This window comes from Strongylocentrotus purpuratus, unplaced genomic scaffold, assembly GCF_000002235.5.
Source record: "Strongylocentrotus purpuratus isolate Spur 01 unplaced genomic scaffold, Spur_5.0 spur5_scaffold_2, whole genome shotgun sequence".
Classification (NCBI taxonomy): domain Eukaryota; kingdom Metazoa; phylum Echinodermata; class Echinoidea; order Camarodonta; family Strongylocentrotidae; genus Strongylocentrotus; species Strongylocentrotus purpuratus.
Genome location: NW_022145605.1, coordinates 29,971,729 through 29,990,762, shown reverse-complemented (window position 1 = coordinate 29,990,762; position 19,034 = coordinate 29,971,729). Strand labels below are relative to the sequence as shown.

The 19,034-nt window shown below is 38.7% G+C and overlaps 1 protein-coding gene across 1 annotated transcript in view; it reads right to left on the bottom strand.

Moving 5' to 3' along the window:
- Window positions 1-7,606: 7,606 nt before the first annotated feature.
- LOC589283 (GATOR complex protein DEPDC5) overlaps window positions 7,607-19,034 on the bottom strand; it is a 28,408-nt gene continuing 16,980 nt past the window's right edge. Inside the window, exons 17-28 of the mRNA XM_030991203.1 lie at window positions 18,590-18,780; window positions 17,353-17,442; window positions 16,535-16,626; window positions 15,918-16,089; window positions 15,268-15,480; window positions 14,645-14,856; window positions 13,572-13,707; window positions 12,612-12,806; window positions 11,132-11,285; window positions 9,962-10,128; window positions 9,063-9,340; window positions 7,607-8,174 (exon numbers count right to left, since the gene is read on the bottom strand). Coding sequence (XP_030847063.1) covers window positions 7,607-8,174; window positions 9,063-9,340; window positions 9,962-10,128; window positions 11,132-11,285; window positions 12,612-12,806; window positions 13,572-13,707; window positions 14,645-14,856; window positions 15,268-15,480; window positions 15,918-16,089; window positions 16,535-16,626; window positions 17,353-17,442; window positions 18,590-18,780 — 2,468 coding nt within the window. The remainder of the gene's footprint in view (window positions 8,175-9,062; window positions 9,341-9,961; window positions 10,129-11,131; window positions 11,286-12,611; window positions 12,807-13,571; window positions 13,708-14,644; window positions 14,857-15,267; window positions 15,481-15,917; window positions 16,090-16,534; window positions 16,627-17,352; window positions 17,443-18,589; window positions 18,781-19,034) is intronic.

The following is a 19,034-nucleotide window of genomic DNA, read 5'->3' as shown; positions in this document are numbered from 1 at the left end:
AGCTATATCAAGCAGAGCGTTTCATTTCGCCTTAGCAATCCCGCTCTGAGCGTTACACCTTAGCAGAAAAAGTACTCACAATCCAAAAGTCTTGGAAATGAAATGGCGCTGGTGTCGTTTCAAGCCACGGTATGTTTATCTGAAGAAGTTGGTAGCTATATAGCAAGCAGAGCGTTTCATTTCACTTAGCGATCCCGCTCTGATTCTCAAACACTCATATATTTGATTCCAACAAACTATTTTGCTGTGTGGGACAATAGAATAAAAGCATTCATGCTCTTGCAAGGGATTGCTAGTCTGGGGGTGTTTCACAAAGATCCTAAGTTGAACTTATCTCTAAGTTGGACTTAAAAATTATGGAAAGCCATTAGCATCTTTGAGAATATTTTGTAAAAGTTATTTTGAAAGGCATAAATTGTTTATTCAAATCATTCATATTTTCTATCGTCAAGGAGATTTCATGTTCTGGATGTGGAATTTATAAAAAGTCTAAAATACTTGAATTTCTGCTTTTGAATATATTTCATTTTAAGACTCCAACGGCTGTCCATAATTTTTAATTCCAACTTAGAGTTAAGTTCTACTTAGGATCTTTGTGAAACACCCCCCAGATGGCTTAAATATCAGTGAACCAGGAAGCTAATGCTCCATGAATAATTTTGTTTGGCATAATATTAAGACCATTGATCAATATCATGCGTTATTTGATTGCAAACAATACACACTGTCGTTGCTCCCCCCCCCCCCCCCCTCTCTCTCTCTCTCTCCCCCCCTCTCTCTCTCTCTCTCTCTCCCTCCCTCTTGTTCTCTCTCTGGTCTTTTCTGCCTCCACCTCCTCTCTCTCCGATCTTTCTGTCCCTCTAATCTTGTTACTCTCCATTCTCCACTTCTCTCTCTCTCTCTCTCTCTCTCTCTCTCTCTCTCTCTCCCTCCCTCTCTCCCTCTCTCTCTCTCCCTATGTCTGTATGTCTGTCTCTCCATGTCTCTTTATATAAATATATTTCTTTCTCGCTCCCTTTATTTTAATTTTATTCTTAAGGGTCTATTGTTGTATTTAGTTTCCTTCAAATAAATTACGCTCCACTTTCTTTTTCTCTCTCCCTCTTTTGTTTCTCTCTCTCTCTCTCTCTCTCTCTCTCTCTCTCTATGTCTGTCTGTTTGTCTCTCACTCTCTCTCTCTCTCTCTCTTTATATCAATATATTTCTCTTCCCCCCTCACTTTATTTTACTTTTATCCTGAAGGGTCTATTGTTGTATTCAGTTTCCTTCAAATCAATTACATTCCACTCGAAACTTCAAACTTCAAACTTGAAAAATAGCAACGGTTTCGATCAAAGTAGTGCAGATAAGTGTAAACATAAGATGTCAAGCGAAATGAATGTAGGTCTCAGGTTATTGAATGATCTCTGTAAGGTTCAAGAGCTCTTTTCTCGAACTTTGGACTTTACTTGAATTCTTTGTTCATTTTTTTTTTCCTGTAATGTCGAGACCCAAGAAACGATTTTCATCAAAAAGGGCTGAACAATGGAGATCTGGTCTGGTCTCGTTTTATCTATTTTCAGTCAACGCACGAACTTTGGTGAAAAACTGAAAATATATTGTTTAAATCTGTTAATCTCCATTCTATCCCTCTCTTGTTTACTCCTTCCTCCCATTTCTTATTTTAGTTTTCCACTTTTTCTTCTTCATAGAAATCTTTCTCCTTTGCAACATTTTATTATATTTCATATATCATCCTACATCAACTTTTCTCTTGCATATTCCATGTTTTCTTCTTCTTCTTCTTCTTCTTCTCTCTCTCTCTCTCTCTCTCTCTCTCTATCTCCATCATCATTCTCTCTACTTCTGTCTAGCCAAGTCCTCCTTTCTCTTACCCACACTCTCTCTCTATCTCTCTCTCTCTCTATATATATATATCAATCACTCAATAACTCAAATCTACATATATCTAATGTATTCATTTATGTAGCTCACTCCCTCTCTCTTCTTCCTTCAAACTTTTCTGTACACTTTCTCTATCTCCTTCTTTTTGATTTCATCTTCATTTCAGTTTCATTTGACACATTCTCCATTTGTAAACCAGCATGTTCTACTGCATGTATAAAAATGCAAAATTAGTCATCATTTCTTTCGGCATATCATATAGATATAATTCATTTTTGTATTTTTAAACATAAATATATATCTTTGTCTATACATTGAATAATAGAGTAATACTCGTATGTAACAAGTCAACCGCTTCACCGAGATGACTCTACATGTACATATATATATAAAATATTAGTATACTAAGGAAGTTTTATGTCTTGATAAATATGAAGTACATGTAGTACATTCTCCACAAATTACTTCAATAGCCCAGATACGTGCACTTAAAAACTACACAAGTCTGTCGATCCTTGAGTGTACTTATTAAGTAAACATATCTGGGCTATTGAAGACATTCATGAAGAATGAACTACATCACCATGTCCTTCATATTTATTCTAGCCCTTGTAAATACAATATGAATATAATAGACCACAACGCCGACTATCCATGAGTGAGTTTTAACTAAAGAAATGTTAAGTTGAATAATACTGACCTACTGTTTGAACAAGACTGTGTCATAGGGTGGTCTTTTATTTTGTTTTCCTTTTAAATTTAAGAATCAAGGTATGGAAAGGAAAACAGAGATACAGAGAGAAAGAGAGAGAGGGGATGGGAGAGAGGCAGAGAGATCGAAACAGAGAGTGTGGAGACAGAGAAAGAGACATGCACAGACAGATGGACAGAGCGGAGAGAAAGAGAGAGAGAGAGATAGAGAGAGAGAGAGAGTCTATCAACAGCAAAGCAATGAAATATCATTACATAAATTAAATGGCACCAAAAACAAAATGTATCAAAATGACAAATGACTGAATTTTCAGTGATGACTAATTGATTGTCGAGTAATACTTGGTCAGCTCTTGTACAATTCTCATAAAAGGCATACAAACGTTTCTCCTACAAGTGCATGTAAGACAGGCTCAATTCACTCCAAACATGTACAGCAGATCTAACTCAGGGTTAGAGTATAGCATTGCATTGCTAGTAATAACAGAACAAAGAAATCACTTGGTAGACATGATTATATGTACATTAAAAGATGGCATTTCCATTTGATATGCTGTTTTAGGTCCCAACCATCAATGAATCAAGAATGTAGATGTACATACAACATTCGCATATTGGATTTCATTTTCTGATCGAAAGTAAAACTCCCAAACTTTTTGTGCAAAACAAATTTGCATTCACCAATGCAACCCCTGTACAAATACCCTTGCAAATGAAACTATTTTGAGTCAAACATTTTTGTGGTAAAAAAGAAACATGCAATGATTTGCAGCATAAAAACTTTCATGTATCTGAACCACCCAAGATATTGGCCAAAGATTATGTTCCTTCATTCTTATCAAAATTCATCAGCACCTATGGATCAAGAAAACATGGACAACTGTTTCGATTCATTAAGAATACAGCAAACTCCTTTACCATTTCAATTTTGCCAACTCCACCCAAGATATTGGCCAAAGATTATGTTCCTTCATTCTTATCAAAATTCATCAGCACCTATGGATCAAGAAAACATGGACAACTGTTTCGATTCATTAAGAATACAGCAAACTCCTTTACCATTTCAATTTTGCCAACTCCCCCACCCCCCCCCCCCCCCCACCCCCTCCCCTCTCCCCCGGCCCCCTTCAATCTCTCTACACCCACAATAAAAATTGCAGCACAAATCAAACCAAAAAAATAGTATTGCTTCAGCACCAGGGTATTAAAAGGAAGGAAAATCAGTTGCTTGACACTTGACCTCCATGTAAGTAAGAGTTCAACGACCTCAAAATCTTTGTCATATATTCACAATATGTTTCAAGAAAAGTAACATTATTCTGTAGCACTAATGTCACATGAATTGAAAAATTATATGGCTGTTCTAAGAAAGAAAGAAATGTCTGATATTGGCACCAGATTAAAAGAAAGGGAATGAGTTGCTTCACATTTTTTTGCATGCAAGAAGAGTTCACTAGATCGATCATATTTGGCATGTATTAATAGTCTGTTTCGAGACAATTAAAACTGATCTGTATCACTAATGTAACATAAGGAAAATTACATGGTTGTTCTACTAAAAGATGTATAATCATTGTATAGAGGCACCAAATTTATAAAAGGGGAAACGTTGCTTTAACTACGGTAAGCAAGAGTTCAATTGACTTATTGTTATCTTTGCTCTACACTCAAGATATGTTCCGAGACAATCAATGTTGTTCTGCAGAACTTATGCAAACAAGAAAAGAAAAGTGGACAGAACATTGTTGTTCAACTCAACTAAACAAAAGTATTAAATTGAAACCCAGTTCAGAGGAAGAGAATATCAATTTCAATTCACTTATTATCTTTGGTATTCACAATATTCTTAAAGACAATCAATAAACAGAATAATGCAGCAATGATGTTAAAAAAAAAAAAAAAAAAAAAAAAAAAATGATACAACTGCTCTACTCATCAATAAAAATTTCAATAATGTACTGTTATGGCAATGTCCAATATGAAAATTAATGCTAAGCTGCAATAAACTTATGGCAAACTCAAATTGAAGTACTTTTATGAAAATAAATTGTATAAATTATTCTTTGTCTTAATTTAACAAGCAATAGGCAAGATCCCTGGCTAAAATCTCATTCACACAACAGAGTAATCAGCAAAAAAGAACAAACTAAAAACAACAAATAAAATAATTGTATGCCAATGAATGGGAATTCAATTGGCCTCACGCTACAAAGGCAGCCATGCTGATTCAGTTATCAGTTTGTTATGAGATACAGATTTGGACATGTACTGTGATCATTTAATTTTAATTAGCTGCAGCAGTTTTTCTTTTCAGGTGGTTTACTGTTTCATACATGTATCTGTACAAGTCTTCTATTAATCAATTAAATTTCATTTGAAGAAAAACAAATCAAGAACAACAATTTGGTTAGATGCTGCTTATAAGTATCGGCTTGCATGGTGATGTACATGGTGCAGCCGTACTGTATAACAATTTGGTTGTTATCTTTCACTTTGGTCTGGGATCATGGCTCATTGGCTCCATGGGCAAGAATGGAACATAAACTGTATACAACAAAACATGTGCAGCATCCTAAGCATAGAGTCACATCGAGGTCCCAAAAGGGAATATACAATCAAAAATGCAATAGACATGACTTACATGTACAATACTAACAAATATATTATTAAGTATTTTGCAAGTGGTGTCTTTGGCAGACTTACAAAGACAATAAAATGAATATAAAGCTCTTGTACCTATTAATTAAAGCATTTTGTCCGAACTTCATGTACAGTTGTGGCAAAGTCAAGAAGAATCAACATCAAAAAGTAATCTGAACTGTATTTCATATTCCAGGCCAATTGACGTTGGGGAAAGCCAAAAGACAAAAGACAAGTGAAATGAAATATACTTTTGGGGTGGACAATATTTTAAATAATATTATTAAATCATGAATTTATCCATTTCATTTTTTCTTATCTGTACACAAAAAGTGATAATTTGATAATTTGAATTTCTACTTATTCAAGATGCAGGAAGACAAGACAAAAAAAAATGTGTAAGTGTGCACATCAGAAATATGCACGCAAAACAAGCAATATTTACTGTTTTTAATGTTTTGATAATTGCACTCCACATTCATGCACATACATCATATTTGGTATGAATAACAGGAACACTTGCTTCAACTTTGTTTCATGTGATTTCTAAAAAAAAAGGTTACAAATCAAAGACACACAGAGGTTTATAAACCATTCAAAATTATCATGAATCTCTTGTTATGTTAAAATTTCTTCTACATACTATTATAAAATTGTTTTTATTATGGCTAATCATATACATGTACGAATTCTGAAAATAACTTCTATGGTTCTATCTTTACAAACAAAGTCCAACTGTGATTGCAACTTGTGTCCTAATTTATGTTTCAACTCCTGTCCAAATTTGAATCCAAACATACGTTTAAAGTTGTGTCCAAACGAATATGGGCTAAAGTCAAGATTACCGGTAGGCACTGAGGTACGGTGGTTCATTCATTTAGCTGTCAGGTAGAGGGTTCAAATCTCTGCACAATACAGATGTCCTTAGAAATAAGACATTACATACAGAGTATGTTCTTGGAGATGGCTCAAAGTAATACTACAGCATTTATTATGCGCCATTGGTCTAGTAAACTATTCTGAGTCGCAGAGGGAGATTATAACCCTAGCTTTAGCACAGCTGCCATTGTGGCGCTCTAGCATTTCAAGGAATTAATTCCTGCCAGGTACCCATTTACATCACCATGTCTTGCCAAAGGATATTAGTGATGCGGCAGGAATCGAACCGCACACCTTGTGATCGACAGTCCGGTGACATATCCACTGCACCCTGACACCTCTACATAGTATTGAAATATGACAGCCTTGTATGATGTATTCATCATGTTTTTGCATATTGAATAGTAATAAAATGTCAGAGAGTTTACAGGGAACTTAAACAACCATCAGTAAATTTGTATACTTGTATGTCAGCATTAGATTTTTAGTATTTAGGTTAACCCTATTTAGTCCCTCAACATTTTTCGCGATAATTTTTTTAACGCAAGAAAATCTTGCACTGAAATTTTGTGACTTATTTCTTTCGAGTCTTGCACATCTTTTGAAAGAAATTTTTCGAAAATCGGACCTACCGTTACAAAGTCACGTGTCGTTTTGTCTTTGCATGTCAGCCCGAAAATCGCTCATTTTTGTGATTTGTGTACAAAACATATCATGAAAATCTCATTTTTCAAATAATGAGATAAAACATTGGTTATTTGGTCTTGTTTATAGTTTAGGTGTTTATTTTGGGGTCAAAATAGTTGAATTATAGCTGGAAATGAAATAAAACAACAAAAACAATGAAATACATGCAGTGTAAGTTAAAAAAAACAAAGAAAATTATCAAAACAATAGATAACATAAGGAATAACCCTGGTTTTTCAATTTTTTGTGTTGTATTATTATTCCAAATGGTCTAACAAATATATGTAGTGAGAAAGAATGCTTAAATATGAATAATGTCTGATTTATGGGCAAAAATGTTAATTTTATGACCTTATTTGCACAAATTACCATAGATATGCAAATGAGTAAATTTTTCAAAAAATTGAAATTACCATAGTGTTCTATACACTTCACTTGACATGTACGCAAATTTTCGCGGCGATCGGGCGTTTCACGGCCGAGATCATGGGGGGGGGGGGGTGGGCCTTAGAAGCCCCCCCCCCCCCCCCCCCCCCCCCCCCCCCCCCCCCCCCCGGGCTATGCAGTTTCAAAATAGCCCGGGCTAAATAAGGTTAAAGCTCCAGTCCTAGAACCAGTAAACCTTAGGTGAAACTTTAGTTAGATTTTACATTATCCAGCTCTGTGCAAAGTACATGGCGATAGGCTTCCTGGCACTGGGAATCTATGGACACATACTTATTCTTTTATAGCTTTGTAGATAAAAATATATTCAAGCATATTGTCCACATTGTCAAATAAACAGCGTTCTTCCCAGGATAAAGGATCAAAATGTCAGAGTCTCTGTATTCTCAAGCCAGAAATCTGTAAGCTTACCCTTTACATTCCGACTCATGCTGATCACCTCTCTCATAATACTGTCATACACTTTCTCGTCCCCGCAAGCGCTACAGCGCCATCGCTTGGTCAGCATGTGGTTCATGGACCAGAGGAAGCCTACGTTGTCGAACCGGCCATCCACGTGCTTCTCGCGGACCTCCCTGATGCTCCCACTCCGCATCGTCCTCCTCTCTTCCGTGAACGCGACGTCAGGCTCGTCGTCGTCCATGGTGTCGACGATGTCGAAGCTGCTGTCGCGTCCCACCATGATGGGGATGCCGCCGCTGGAGTTCCTCCGCCGAGGAGCCTTCACGACCTCGCAGGGCGAACTTCGTCCCTGACCTGTCGGGGTCACGGAGGGGACGATGGGAGTCTCGTCCGGGGAGTTGATTAGAGAGACGAAGCATACTCCTGATTTGTGGATGTATTCCATCTGGTGACCACGCCTACTGGAATGGAAGCCGAACCCGTCAAAGGTGCCACGCCCCTTATCACGTATCAAGGTAAAGCCAAACCTGGAGAACAAGAATGCAAATAAGATATAGTATTAACTATCTGTATCTTCCAATTGTCTAATAATAATAATAATTATAGGCATCTCTATAGCGTCGTCTAGCTAGGGTTACTTTTCGGAGGCGCAATAACTATTACCCCGGCTTTAGCCTTGCTGCCATTGCAGCGCTCCAGCATTTCAATGAATTAATTCCTGCCAGATACCCATTTACCTCATTTGGGTCGAGTGTGGCAAATGAAGATTAATGCCTTGCCAAAGGACATTGCAATATCGGGGATCGAATACAACTGTTCAGTACTTGCAATCCTTTCTCAGCAATCTGTAATTAGTGATTGGTTTAGGGATAGGGAAAGTTGTCAGGGAAGGTGTTGGAAATTTGAAAACCAAGAAACAGACTGCAAAATGATAAGTCTACTTCTAAAGAAAAGCATTTGTGAATTCAATTTCATTGTTAGTCAAATAATTGGTTACAGAGCCAGAAGAGCGTTAAGTCTGCATAAGAGCACATGAGTTAACCCCCTTCTGGCTCCAAACATACGGTATCTAAATCACCATAATTTAAAGCCCCACTGTACTACTTGTACCTACTTGCTCCCTCTATATAGAAAACAATGCCTTAGCGGTGCCCATTGGTCCCCCATGATCCTCTTTTTCTTATGTTAATTGAGAGCTGAGTTGATGAGATAGCCACCTGTCAGTGACCATGCTGGGTGGTCTAATCCCTCCTGGCCAAACTAGTACAGACAGGCTTAAAGTCAAATACCTTGTATATTCCTTATCATGCAAATGACTATTATACTTGCATAACATCCATTTCCCCCCCCCCCCCCCCATTATATTAACTGTTGCGAAATTTGGAAATCATCTCCAAAAGAGACTGCAAACTCACTTTTTCATGATGAGTTCTTGGAAGAGGTCTATGGCTTTGTTCCCCGGTTCCAGGCCCAGCCAGCTTCCACCACCACCACCGGCGACGCCCTCCTCATCCAGCATCTCACCACCGATGTGCCTCCGGTTCACGTCGTCCTTGAGGGACTGGATATCGAGGGGTATGAAGAGGGGGCAGCGCAGGGGGTTGGCAAACTCGGGGTGCTGGTGGAAGGGGTCGGTGGGGGCGGGGACGAGGTGGTAGCCAAACGTGTTGGCCTTTCTGGACCACCCCTGAAGCTGTGGGGCGGAAATGAGACAGGGGAAGATTGGAATATAAGAATATTTCTATTTTGTCTACCTCTCATTTGATGGTTCTTCTATGGTTTTAAACACAATGATATAGTTTCTCATATATACATTATATATTTTTACAATGTGTGACCAAAACAAATTTCCATGTATTCTTGTGAATTTGGATGTATAAAAAGAATTGAATTGAATTGAACAAATTGAAATGAAGAAAACATTTAGTAGTACATGAGATTTAATCAATTATTAAATATATTTCAGATTTAGGTAACAAAAAATAGATAAAATTTAGATCATCCCTTACTTACTATCTCATACATTTATAATAATAGATAATCACTTTCAATCAAGCACATGATTGAAAAACTTGACATCATGAAAATGTCAGTGCCAAACTCATACAACAACTGTCAACTAATTGTTTGTTCTCGTAAAGTTTGTATCGTACATTTCACAATAACAGGGATTAGAACTCGAATGCAAAGAAATGAATGTCCATGTCACTAATTGCCCATAATGTCCAAAACAAGACTGATATTAGACTCTTATGATGCTAGAGGGTGATTAATATGTGGACATGCACATAGCTGTTTGATTACAAATACTTACCATTTCATTCAAGAGGCTGGGGGTGCAGACTAGCCACTCCACCTGGATATCGAACGCCCGATCCACACTGTACTGGCCATCATAAGTCACATGACACCACTCTACACGGTCCGTCTTATTACAGTCGATCTCTAGCATCACGTTCCTGATCTCTTGGGGCTTAAACGCTGTGAGAAGAGAGAGATGGTAGGAATGTAAGGTGGTTTTCTCCATTGGTAACAAGATTCGCCTGTAATTCACACCTACTATTTCAGAGGAATTTAGATGTACATTTTCATTTTGTTTACTAACAAAAAAAAGGAGGGACATAAAATGCATTTAGAGTTGCTCAGAAACGATGGGCAATTCTCGCTACCCTAAATAGGTACGAAAATCTCGAAATTCGCGAGACGAGGTAATTTTCACTCTCTCGGGTCGTCACTACAACTTCCGGTATAGAGTCCCATCCCAAGTCACGGCCTTCATCCACCCCCATTTTTCAGGGTTCTTACGCTTGGAATCATGAGCCCAGCACTGTGCAGCCTCACAAAAGAAAACCATCGTCACTGATGTCAAAAGACGCAAAAAACAACGAATGAAATGTTCAAATAAACTTTGAAATATTTGCGAAAAAAAAACAAGACCGAGCAGACGACATATTCGGTGCATACACGTTGTGTGGCGACGGCGTTTTACGTTTGCGCTATCGCGCGCCTGCACAGGAAGCTGTAATGTCGAAAAGCTATCCCATAATGAAATGCGCGTTTTCAGGATTTTCCCCGGATCTCGGCAGAATCGCTATTTGGGGTAGCGAGAATTGAATAGTCAACATGTACACAACACCTCTTCAATACAATTCAAAGCAAATAAGCTATCCCCCAACAACAAGTTTACAGCTACATGTAAAACTTGTCACAGAAAGTGTTTGAAGAACACCACTACAAGTAATGCAGATGCATCACTGCTTTCCATATACAGTCAAACCTGTCTATAGCGACTGCCCAAGGGAAACACAAAAAGTGGTCCTTGTAGACAGGTGGCCTGTGTAGTCAGGTGGTCACTAAAGCAGGTTTGACTGTATAGTAAGGGAAAGATTATGACCCCTGCCATCTCCAAATTATGCTCTAACCAAAGGACAGTTGTTTTGCAAAGATAGACATGGAAGTTTAACATTTCTGGCTTGTAACTCACCTCGACTACTAGAAGGCGCAGATCCAAAGCCGGGCGTGCTACCCGACATCTCACGCATGCTCCACGGTGATATGGGATGGAAGTCCTTATCTACACCACTGCAAGGCATCTCATTGGCATTCTGTTTCCATGACAACTCCTCCATCACAGCAACCTAGAAGGTACAGTAGGATGACAGATGGTGAATAGACGATTACTTGGTGATAGCAGTTCTTGTTAATTAGCATGAAAAAGCCTGCAGGACGTGACACTGCGTTTAATAATAATAATAATAAATTTATATAGCGCAGCTTTTATACAAAATATATTCAGCTGCGCTGGTTAAGAGCTCCTTTTTACTAAATTCTACAAAATAAGATCACTCAGTTGAACAAATAAGTTTTTAAATTGGATTTAAAAACATTAAGAGATGAAGCGCTTCGTATTTCTATTGGCAAGCTATTCCATAGTTTGGGGGCAGCAATAGCAAAAGCACGGTCCCCAAGAGTTACTTTAGTTTTGCCATGGGGAATCGGAAACAATAATTTATCTGTGGAACTGCTCAGGCTACGACTGTGTGATTGGACTTTGAGTTGAAGTAATTCTTTGATGTGATTAGGGGCTTGACCACTCAATGATTTATAGACAATTAACAATATTTTGAATGAGATTAGCCTGAAAACTAGCATCCTTTCCTTCTTGCATCCTGTCTCCCTCATCCCTCCTCACTACTTTCCTCCCCTCGCTCTCCTCCTCCTCCTCCCTTGCATCCTTCTCTATCTTCCTCCTCTATATTCCTCCTCCCTCCCCCTATCCTCTGCTACCTCCTCCTCCTTTTTCCTCCTCCTGCTCCTACCTTCTTCTTCCCTCCTTCCTCTTCCTTCTCCTCCTCCCCTCCGTCCTCACCATCACCATCAATAATAATAATAAGAGTTCGTTCTTATACATCCCTTTTCAGGACCCCAGGCCCTCTCAAAGCGCTTTACAGAGGTATCTTATTACCCGGGCCATCGGATTCAGGTTTACCCGCACACAATATATGCACATTCTCCACTCCCTGGGGAGCATTCCAGCCAGGCGGCATTCACCATCACTATCACCATTATCATCATCATCATCACCACCACAAACACTAGAACTTGCATCACCACCACCATCATTATCATCAAAACCCCATCATCTCCATCAATATCATTATAATCACCGGCATCCTCACTATCATTATCAATACCAACAACCATCATTAGCACCAATTCAATTTTGTAGTTATACAGTGAAACCTGTCTATAAAGACCACCCAAGGTAGACAAGAAAAGTGGTCTTTATGTACAGGTTCCTTTAGTACATGTTTCAATGAGAACCCATTTTCAAGGGAAACAAAAAATGTGGTCTTTGTAGACAGGTGGTCTTTCTATACAGGTTGTCATTCAAGCAGGTCTGACTATATATACAATACCAACACGAACGTCCATTATCAGCACCAAGTCCATTTTGTTCATACCTCAAACCAGTGGCTAGTGAAGTCATTGTTGATGGGAAGCTGAGGGATGTAGTCACCCCACAAGTGCGATTTGGTTGCATCCGAAATGGGAGGTACATTCTCTGGAAGCATCAAGCAGTAGACGTAGAAGCCATGGAGGAAGGGGATGTGAGGTAAGCCGGATGCATGCTGGATCAACCTATTATCTGACATGTTCTGAGTAACACAAACGAGAGGCAAAAATAATAGCATTACGACAAATGAAATCTCAGTTTTCTAAATTCCTTTGTTCCTTTCTCTATCCACAAATACAATCAAAATGCTACCTGAATTTCACTTTCTTCTTTATTTCTGTAATGTTATTGTTATAATCTTTTCGTGCCATCTGCTCACTCAAACACTTGAAATAATTCACTCATTTTGTTTATAATAACGTAAGAAAACTTTTGTATAGCAATACAATGAAGGATTTTTATGTCAAAGTATAATGTAAACTTATTTTGATTTCCAATATTGACCTATGAATTGAATTGAAATGAAACTGAAATTTTAATATTATAATTTCTTGCACAGTGATCCACTATTTCATAACTAGCGATTACACATACATGTAAATAATACTTAGAAAAAAGTAAACTTTGCAGGAATGGTTTTTGATTTTACATACATACATGTGTGTATATGCAGTGTGCTAATTTACACTACAACATTAATGGGAAGGTCAATTTCTTATAAAGTAATAATGATAGCAGAAAATAGGAGATACTGAACAGTGAGAGTTTGAGAAAAGTTATATAAAGGATAAGAAACTTATGAATTTTTAAATCTGTACTCAATGAAATGCAAATTGGCAACTATGTGATTTGCCTCTTTCATTTGTTTTGTATCAAAAATGAAGAATACATCTATTTCATAGAAGGAGTATATTAATGTGAAGATGGCTGAGCAAAAAATAAATCTAGGGCACAGGTACTCACTCACCTTCAACAGATCAAAAGCTTCTACATCGGTGACCTCATCGCTGAATGACCTCTGAACCCAGGTCATAGCCTCACCAGACATGAAGCAGTTTGGGGGGACCCCTTTCTGTCCAGGGGCAATGAACCTCAACCCTTTACTGGAAAGACATAGAAAGGAAAGAAACGAAATTGCATCAGTGCTGGTTTTCAATTTATGAACCCATTGCTTACTGGACCCTGGTAGTTCCTGTATAAAAGCCTATGGGTATGAAAGATTCAGTAGTCAAAAGGTTAAGTCATCATTTCACTGAGCCTTCATCTTGGCTATTAAAGTAAAAGGGCTTCAATCTTATTCAGAATCATTATCGAGTAGTGTACTTTAGCAAGCAAAGCCTTTTGCCTGAATATTAACATGAGCTAACAAGTCTATGGAATCTGATGCTGGTTTGTGAATATTGGTTTTTGTTTGACAAGCAAAGTAAAGTACTGGCTGCTTTTGTGGGCAGGTATATGACCTTGGCAGGCATATGACCTTGTGACCTTGGGCCACTCCAATGGTACAACAGCTGAGGGTTATTTGTGTTTCCGTCTGCTGGCTGAAGATGATGTCATTTTATGAGGTCACAATGAGCAACTGATCAAGTCATAATAACTCTTTAAATATTATTCCTTACCTTACAAATGTGGTAAAACTTACTACTCAAAGGTGGAGGACATAAAATATTTGCAAACACTCGCTTCATTTGAGACACCTGCAGAATCTTTGCGGTCTCAAATATCGCAAGAGTACCAATTCTTCTGATCTATGCCCTTCTGGAATACTGTAAACGATGTTATTTTTGCACGATTAATTTTTCGCGTTGAGCAACCCCAAAACATATTCGCGGGTCTACAAATTCACGTTGCACGCAATTCAGCCCGTTCAAAACATGCATAAGAAGTCATGCTTATATTTTTGCGAGTTCTAAAATTTGCTATTGGAGATCTTAGCGCAAAATCCGTGAAAATTAATGTAACGCAAATATTTCCACGTTTACAGTAGTTGAAACTAAATTGAACTCAAGTTTCAGATGAGATGTGTACTTGTATACTGACCTTGGATCAGCCATAGCCTTAGCAATGACTTGTAGTGGAGTGCATATTGTAAGGGATTCTTCACTGGTAGTGGCGACAGCAGGTGCATTAGGAGGGTGTGGCGCTGGGCTACCAGTCCCACTAGCATGTCTCTGTCTATCAGGCACTGGAGAGGACCTACTACCAGGGTGTGTCAGGTCCCCTGCGATGGGTGTCTGGCGACCAGAAGAAGCCTATTGATGGTTTTGGATGGTTTCATGGTGATATAGAAAAACTAAATTATGTCACATTAATGATAAATATTAATATTTGTACAGCACATATCACAATATTACGATATAACATTCTAATACTCTTCCAAAGTGCCTTGCAATTTCATATATTACTCTGGTGGATATATCCTCTTTGATATCCACTTGATGTCTTGGTTGTGAGAGACAGTTGTACATAAATGCCAAACCTCCAAACTTTTATATATTCTACCCCCCCCCCCCCCAAAAAAAAAAAAAACATTTGTGACACATTTTCTCTGGACTCATAAAAGACTCATCTCAAAAGTTCTGGCATATGATTGACACAAAAGCAGATATATAGTTGTCCCCCATAAATGGTGGCCCAGAAGGATTAAAATTAAAAAAACATACCTTTGGACCTCTTGATGTGCTCGTCTGCCTGCGGATACCATTGAGGATCTCAACGAATCTCAGGAACGCATCGGTCTGGTATTGTCTGAAGGCGTGGTCCCTGTCACATGACACTGCCTCTGTCGTGCTGATCCCATGCTCGTCTGCAAAACGCTTCACCAGCACGGGCGTGTTGGGGATCAGCAAAAAGCGGGACCTCCAGAATTTCAAGGACTGTGAGAAGGAGGCCATATTTGAAGAGGGTTACTGAACAAGAAGAACTTCACACAGTAAAACTTTTAAAGTTTTAAGCACACCATATTTATACGAGGAGGAGAAGGCAGTGGATGTGGTGGAGGAGGAATAGAAGTATTCTGCTTATGTATAGCAAGTATCTTATCTAACATCCCAATACGATCAGGGGGGGGGGGGGGGCTTTCAAAATCATTGCTGGCATACAGGGTCTTGGAGCCCATCCCCAATACACACTGCAATAAAAACTAAATAATAAATTTTCAGGGAACCTTTACCTCATATTCAGGCTGTGAGGGTTTAAAAAAATAGAGAGGCGTCAGCCCCCAGGCAAAATAGTAAGCATATGACTTTACATCTCTACATACTTAATCTATTCTTGTACATTTCAAGAAAACTGATACTCAGTAAAAACTTACATCTACCAGAGAGAATTCATTGTCGTGCGAAGAGATGTAGTTATCCAGATAGTTCCAGTTGTATCTCTCTATCTCCTCGTGTCTGAATGTGGTCTGAATGGGTGAGTAGCCTTCATTCTGTACGGACCAGAGCTGGTAGGTGTACTGGATGGGTTCACACAGGGATGGATGCCTGCATAGAACACATACAATGTACGGTCATTATGTAATCATTTAATTCTGTACAGATTATTGCTAGTATCAACACAACATAGGTTGCGTTAATTGACCAATTTTTTGCCGAGAATCAGTGTTTTCAAATGCCTTTTAGGCAAATTTTTAAGGTGAAAAACGCAAAGCCTTTTTCAAACATCTTTAGATATGGGCATATTGTAAAACAAACAAAAAGTGCATTTTGAATGTCATATACAGCCAGAATCACATTTACGAGACATGATAAAAGCAAAGCTGTTTTGAACCCCACATACGAATCGGACCTTCCCAGATTAATTTCCGGTTCGGAGGCTAGCGCCCACCATGTGTTGTGTTATGTTGTTGTACAAGCATGTGTGTGTAGTTGACTTCCGAGAAACTGTCTGAAATGTTTGAATGCTGAAGGAGGCAATTATGCTACATACCTTGGTTTATAGATCGTGACTGTAATAGTCTTCCTCTCGAGATGCAGGCATAGCTTGTGGAAGATACGACCAATACTCAGCACATACTCCTTCTACAAAATCATGAGTGAAAAAAAAACCGCACAGATGGATTAGTATTTTCTATGGTACAGCCACACTTTCTTGGAATCTCAGTGAATTTAATGGGTATGTTATACCTGGGGGGCATTTCATGAAACAATTAGACTTCAGAAGAACCTCCACGTAATGTAATTCAACAGTATCGATTCCTCATCTGAACTATGGATGAGCCTTTTCTGGTCTCTCACAGGCAAGCTCTGAATAATTTCAAACAATTTGCAAGTTTTGCTGCATGCAAAATTTGTACACATTGAAGATTCCACCAATGCTTTGGTATAAGGTGTGATGCATTGTGCATGGAGCCTCAAATAGTATGTCTTTTAATCCATGAAAGACTATTAAATCCTCACATAATAAATCAATAAAGTTGGCCATGTAGTTTGGGTTTTTACAGCTGTGTATCAATCAGATTATTTATGTCTGGGGACCGACCTTTAACATCACCATCCTAAAGACATAACTCAGTCTCAAACCGGGGTCCGCTGAGTCAGTTTGTAGGCAAAGACGGAGAGCTGACCAAGTGAACGTACCACTAGACCAAATCACATCACATCCAAAAGCATCAAATATTTAATGCAAAACTCATAAAAAAGAGGACATGTTCCCTTTTGAGGGGTAATGTATGACAGATTAAAATATTCTCCTGCTTCGATCAAATGATTTGTGTATAGTTTATACTCTTGAAAACATCTGCCTACCTTCTCTGGATTAGTGATCAATGGAGGATGACGTTGGCTCCTGGTAACAGATGATAAGTCGAGGCTGGGTAGGACCACCAACTGGAAACCCTGATAAGAAGCAACAATATAGTCACAGTGAAGTGATTAATATATGTCTTACAACTTGTACAAGTATCTACATCATTGGTGATAGTGAGCACCACACAAAAAAGGTTTTTTTTTTTCCCCTCAACCACGCCCCCCCCCCTCCTTGAGTAAAAAAAGAAAGAAGAGGATTTGGGGGGGGGGAAATGGCATCCAACAACATTCCCCCCTTTTGAGTATGAAAATTGGGAAAAAATAGGGGAAAATAGAGAAAATAAGGGAAAAATAGGGATAACATTGGGAAGAAGAAAATAAATCAGGAAAAAAATTGGGAAACCGATTTAAATTGGGTAATTATCAGGCCTGCTTCTAATTATACATGTACATGTACATGTATACAAACATTAGGAGAAAAAGGCACCTCATCATCAACATGAGATGCCGTTCTGAGGCAGGGGCTAGCAGCTAAGCAACTCCAAGTTCTTTGATCATCAATCCTTGTTCTGAACTCGCCATGGCAAAATTCTGTCCACTGCTTGTTGTTCTAAAAGAAAGCGATACGCTGGCAAGGAACAGTGTATTTCTTGGTTTCTTTATCACTCCTTCAAGAAAGGCACCTAAAGAATTGTAAGAATCTTACTCCTTCGGAGACCATTTATAGATGGGCTTAACTGTCATGAAAGGACCGATGATGTCCTCCACTGCTAAGAGCTCATAGTTGAACCCCAGGAAGTCCATTCCCAGCTCTAATGTCCTTTGGCAAGACGTTAATCTACATTTGCACACTCCACCCAGGTGTTCAATGGGTACGCGGTAGGATGCAAAAGTTCATGTGGTTGGATGAGCAAGTGTGTGCTTGTAAAATAGAGACTGGCTGGAATGCTCGCCAGGGAGAGGACAATGTGCATACATTGTGTTCGGGTAAGCCTGAATCCGATGACCGGGGTAATAATATATCTGTAAAGCGCTTAGGCATATCGTTGTATCGATGTATTTGGCGCTATATAAAAGCGGAATATTATGATTATTATTAATAGCAAGTAAATGAAAGAAGAGCTTACCTGTAGAAGTCTTTGTGGTATAAGCTCCTGAAAACAGCCACCCCGTCATGAAATCATAGTTGAATTCTACAAAATATTTTTCCCAATAACTGAGGGAAATGAGAGCTCACCTGTAGTAGTCTTTGTGATATAAGCTCCTGAAATATGGCCTCCACTGTCATGAAAGGACCGATGATGTCCTCCTCTGCTAGGAGCTCATAGTTGAACTCCAGAAAGTCCCTTTCCAGTGATAGCCTGTCAGGATAGAAGTCGGTTGACACTGGCAGACAGGCCGTGGCAGTCAAGGACTTCCAGTCGACACCTGTGTATAGTAAAGGGAAAATGACATTAACCCTTCCTATCCAACCCCATCTACGGAATTTGCACATCATCAACATTCATAGACAGGTTCTACAACACATGTACTCCTTTCTATAGAGACAAAAATAAGGAACTATTGATCAATGTAGACAGGTGGTCTTGTATAAACAGGTGATCACTATAAAGGTTGTACAATTTGTAGACCATTGCAAGGCATTTTACTATCATTATGATACACCAGTTGGGTTCTCATTA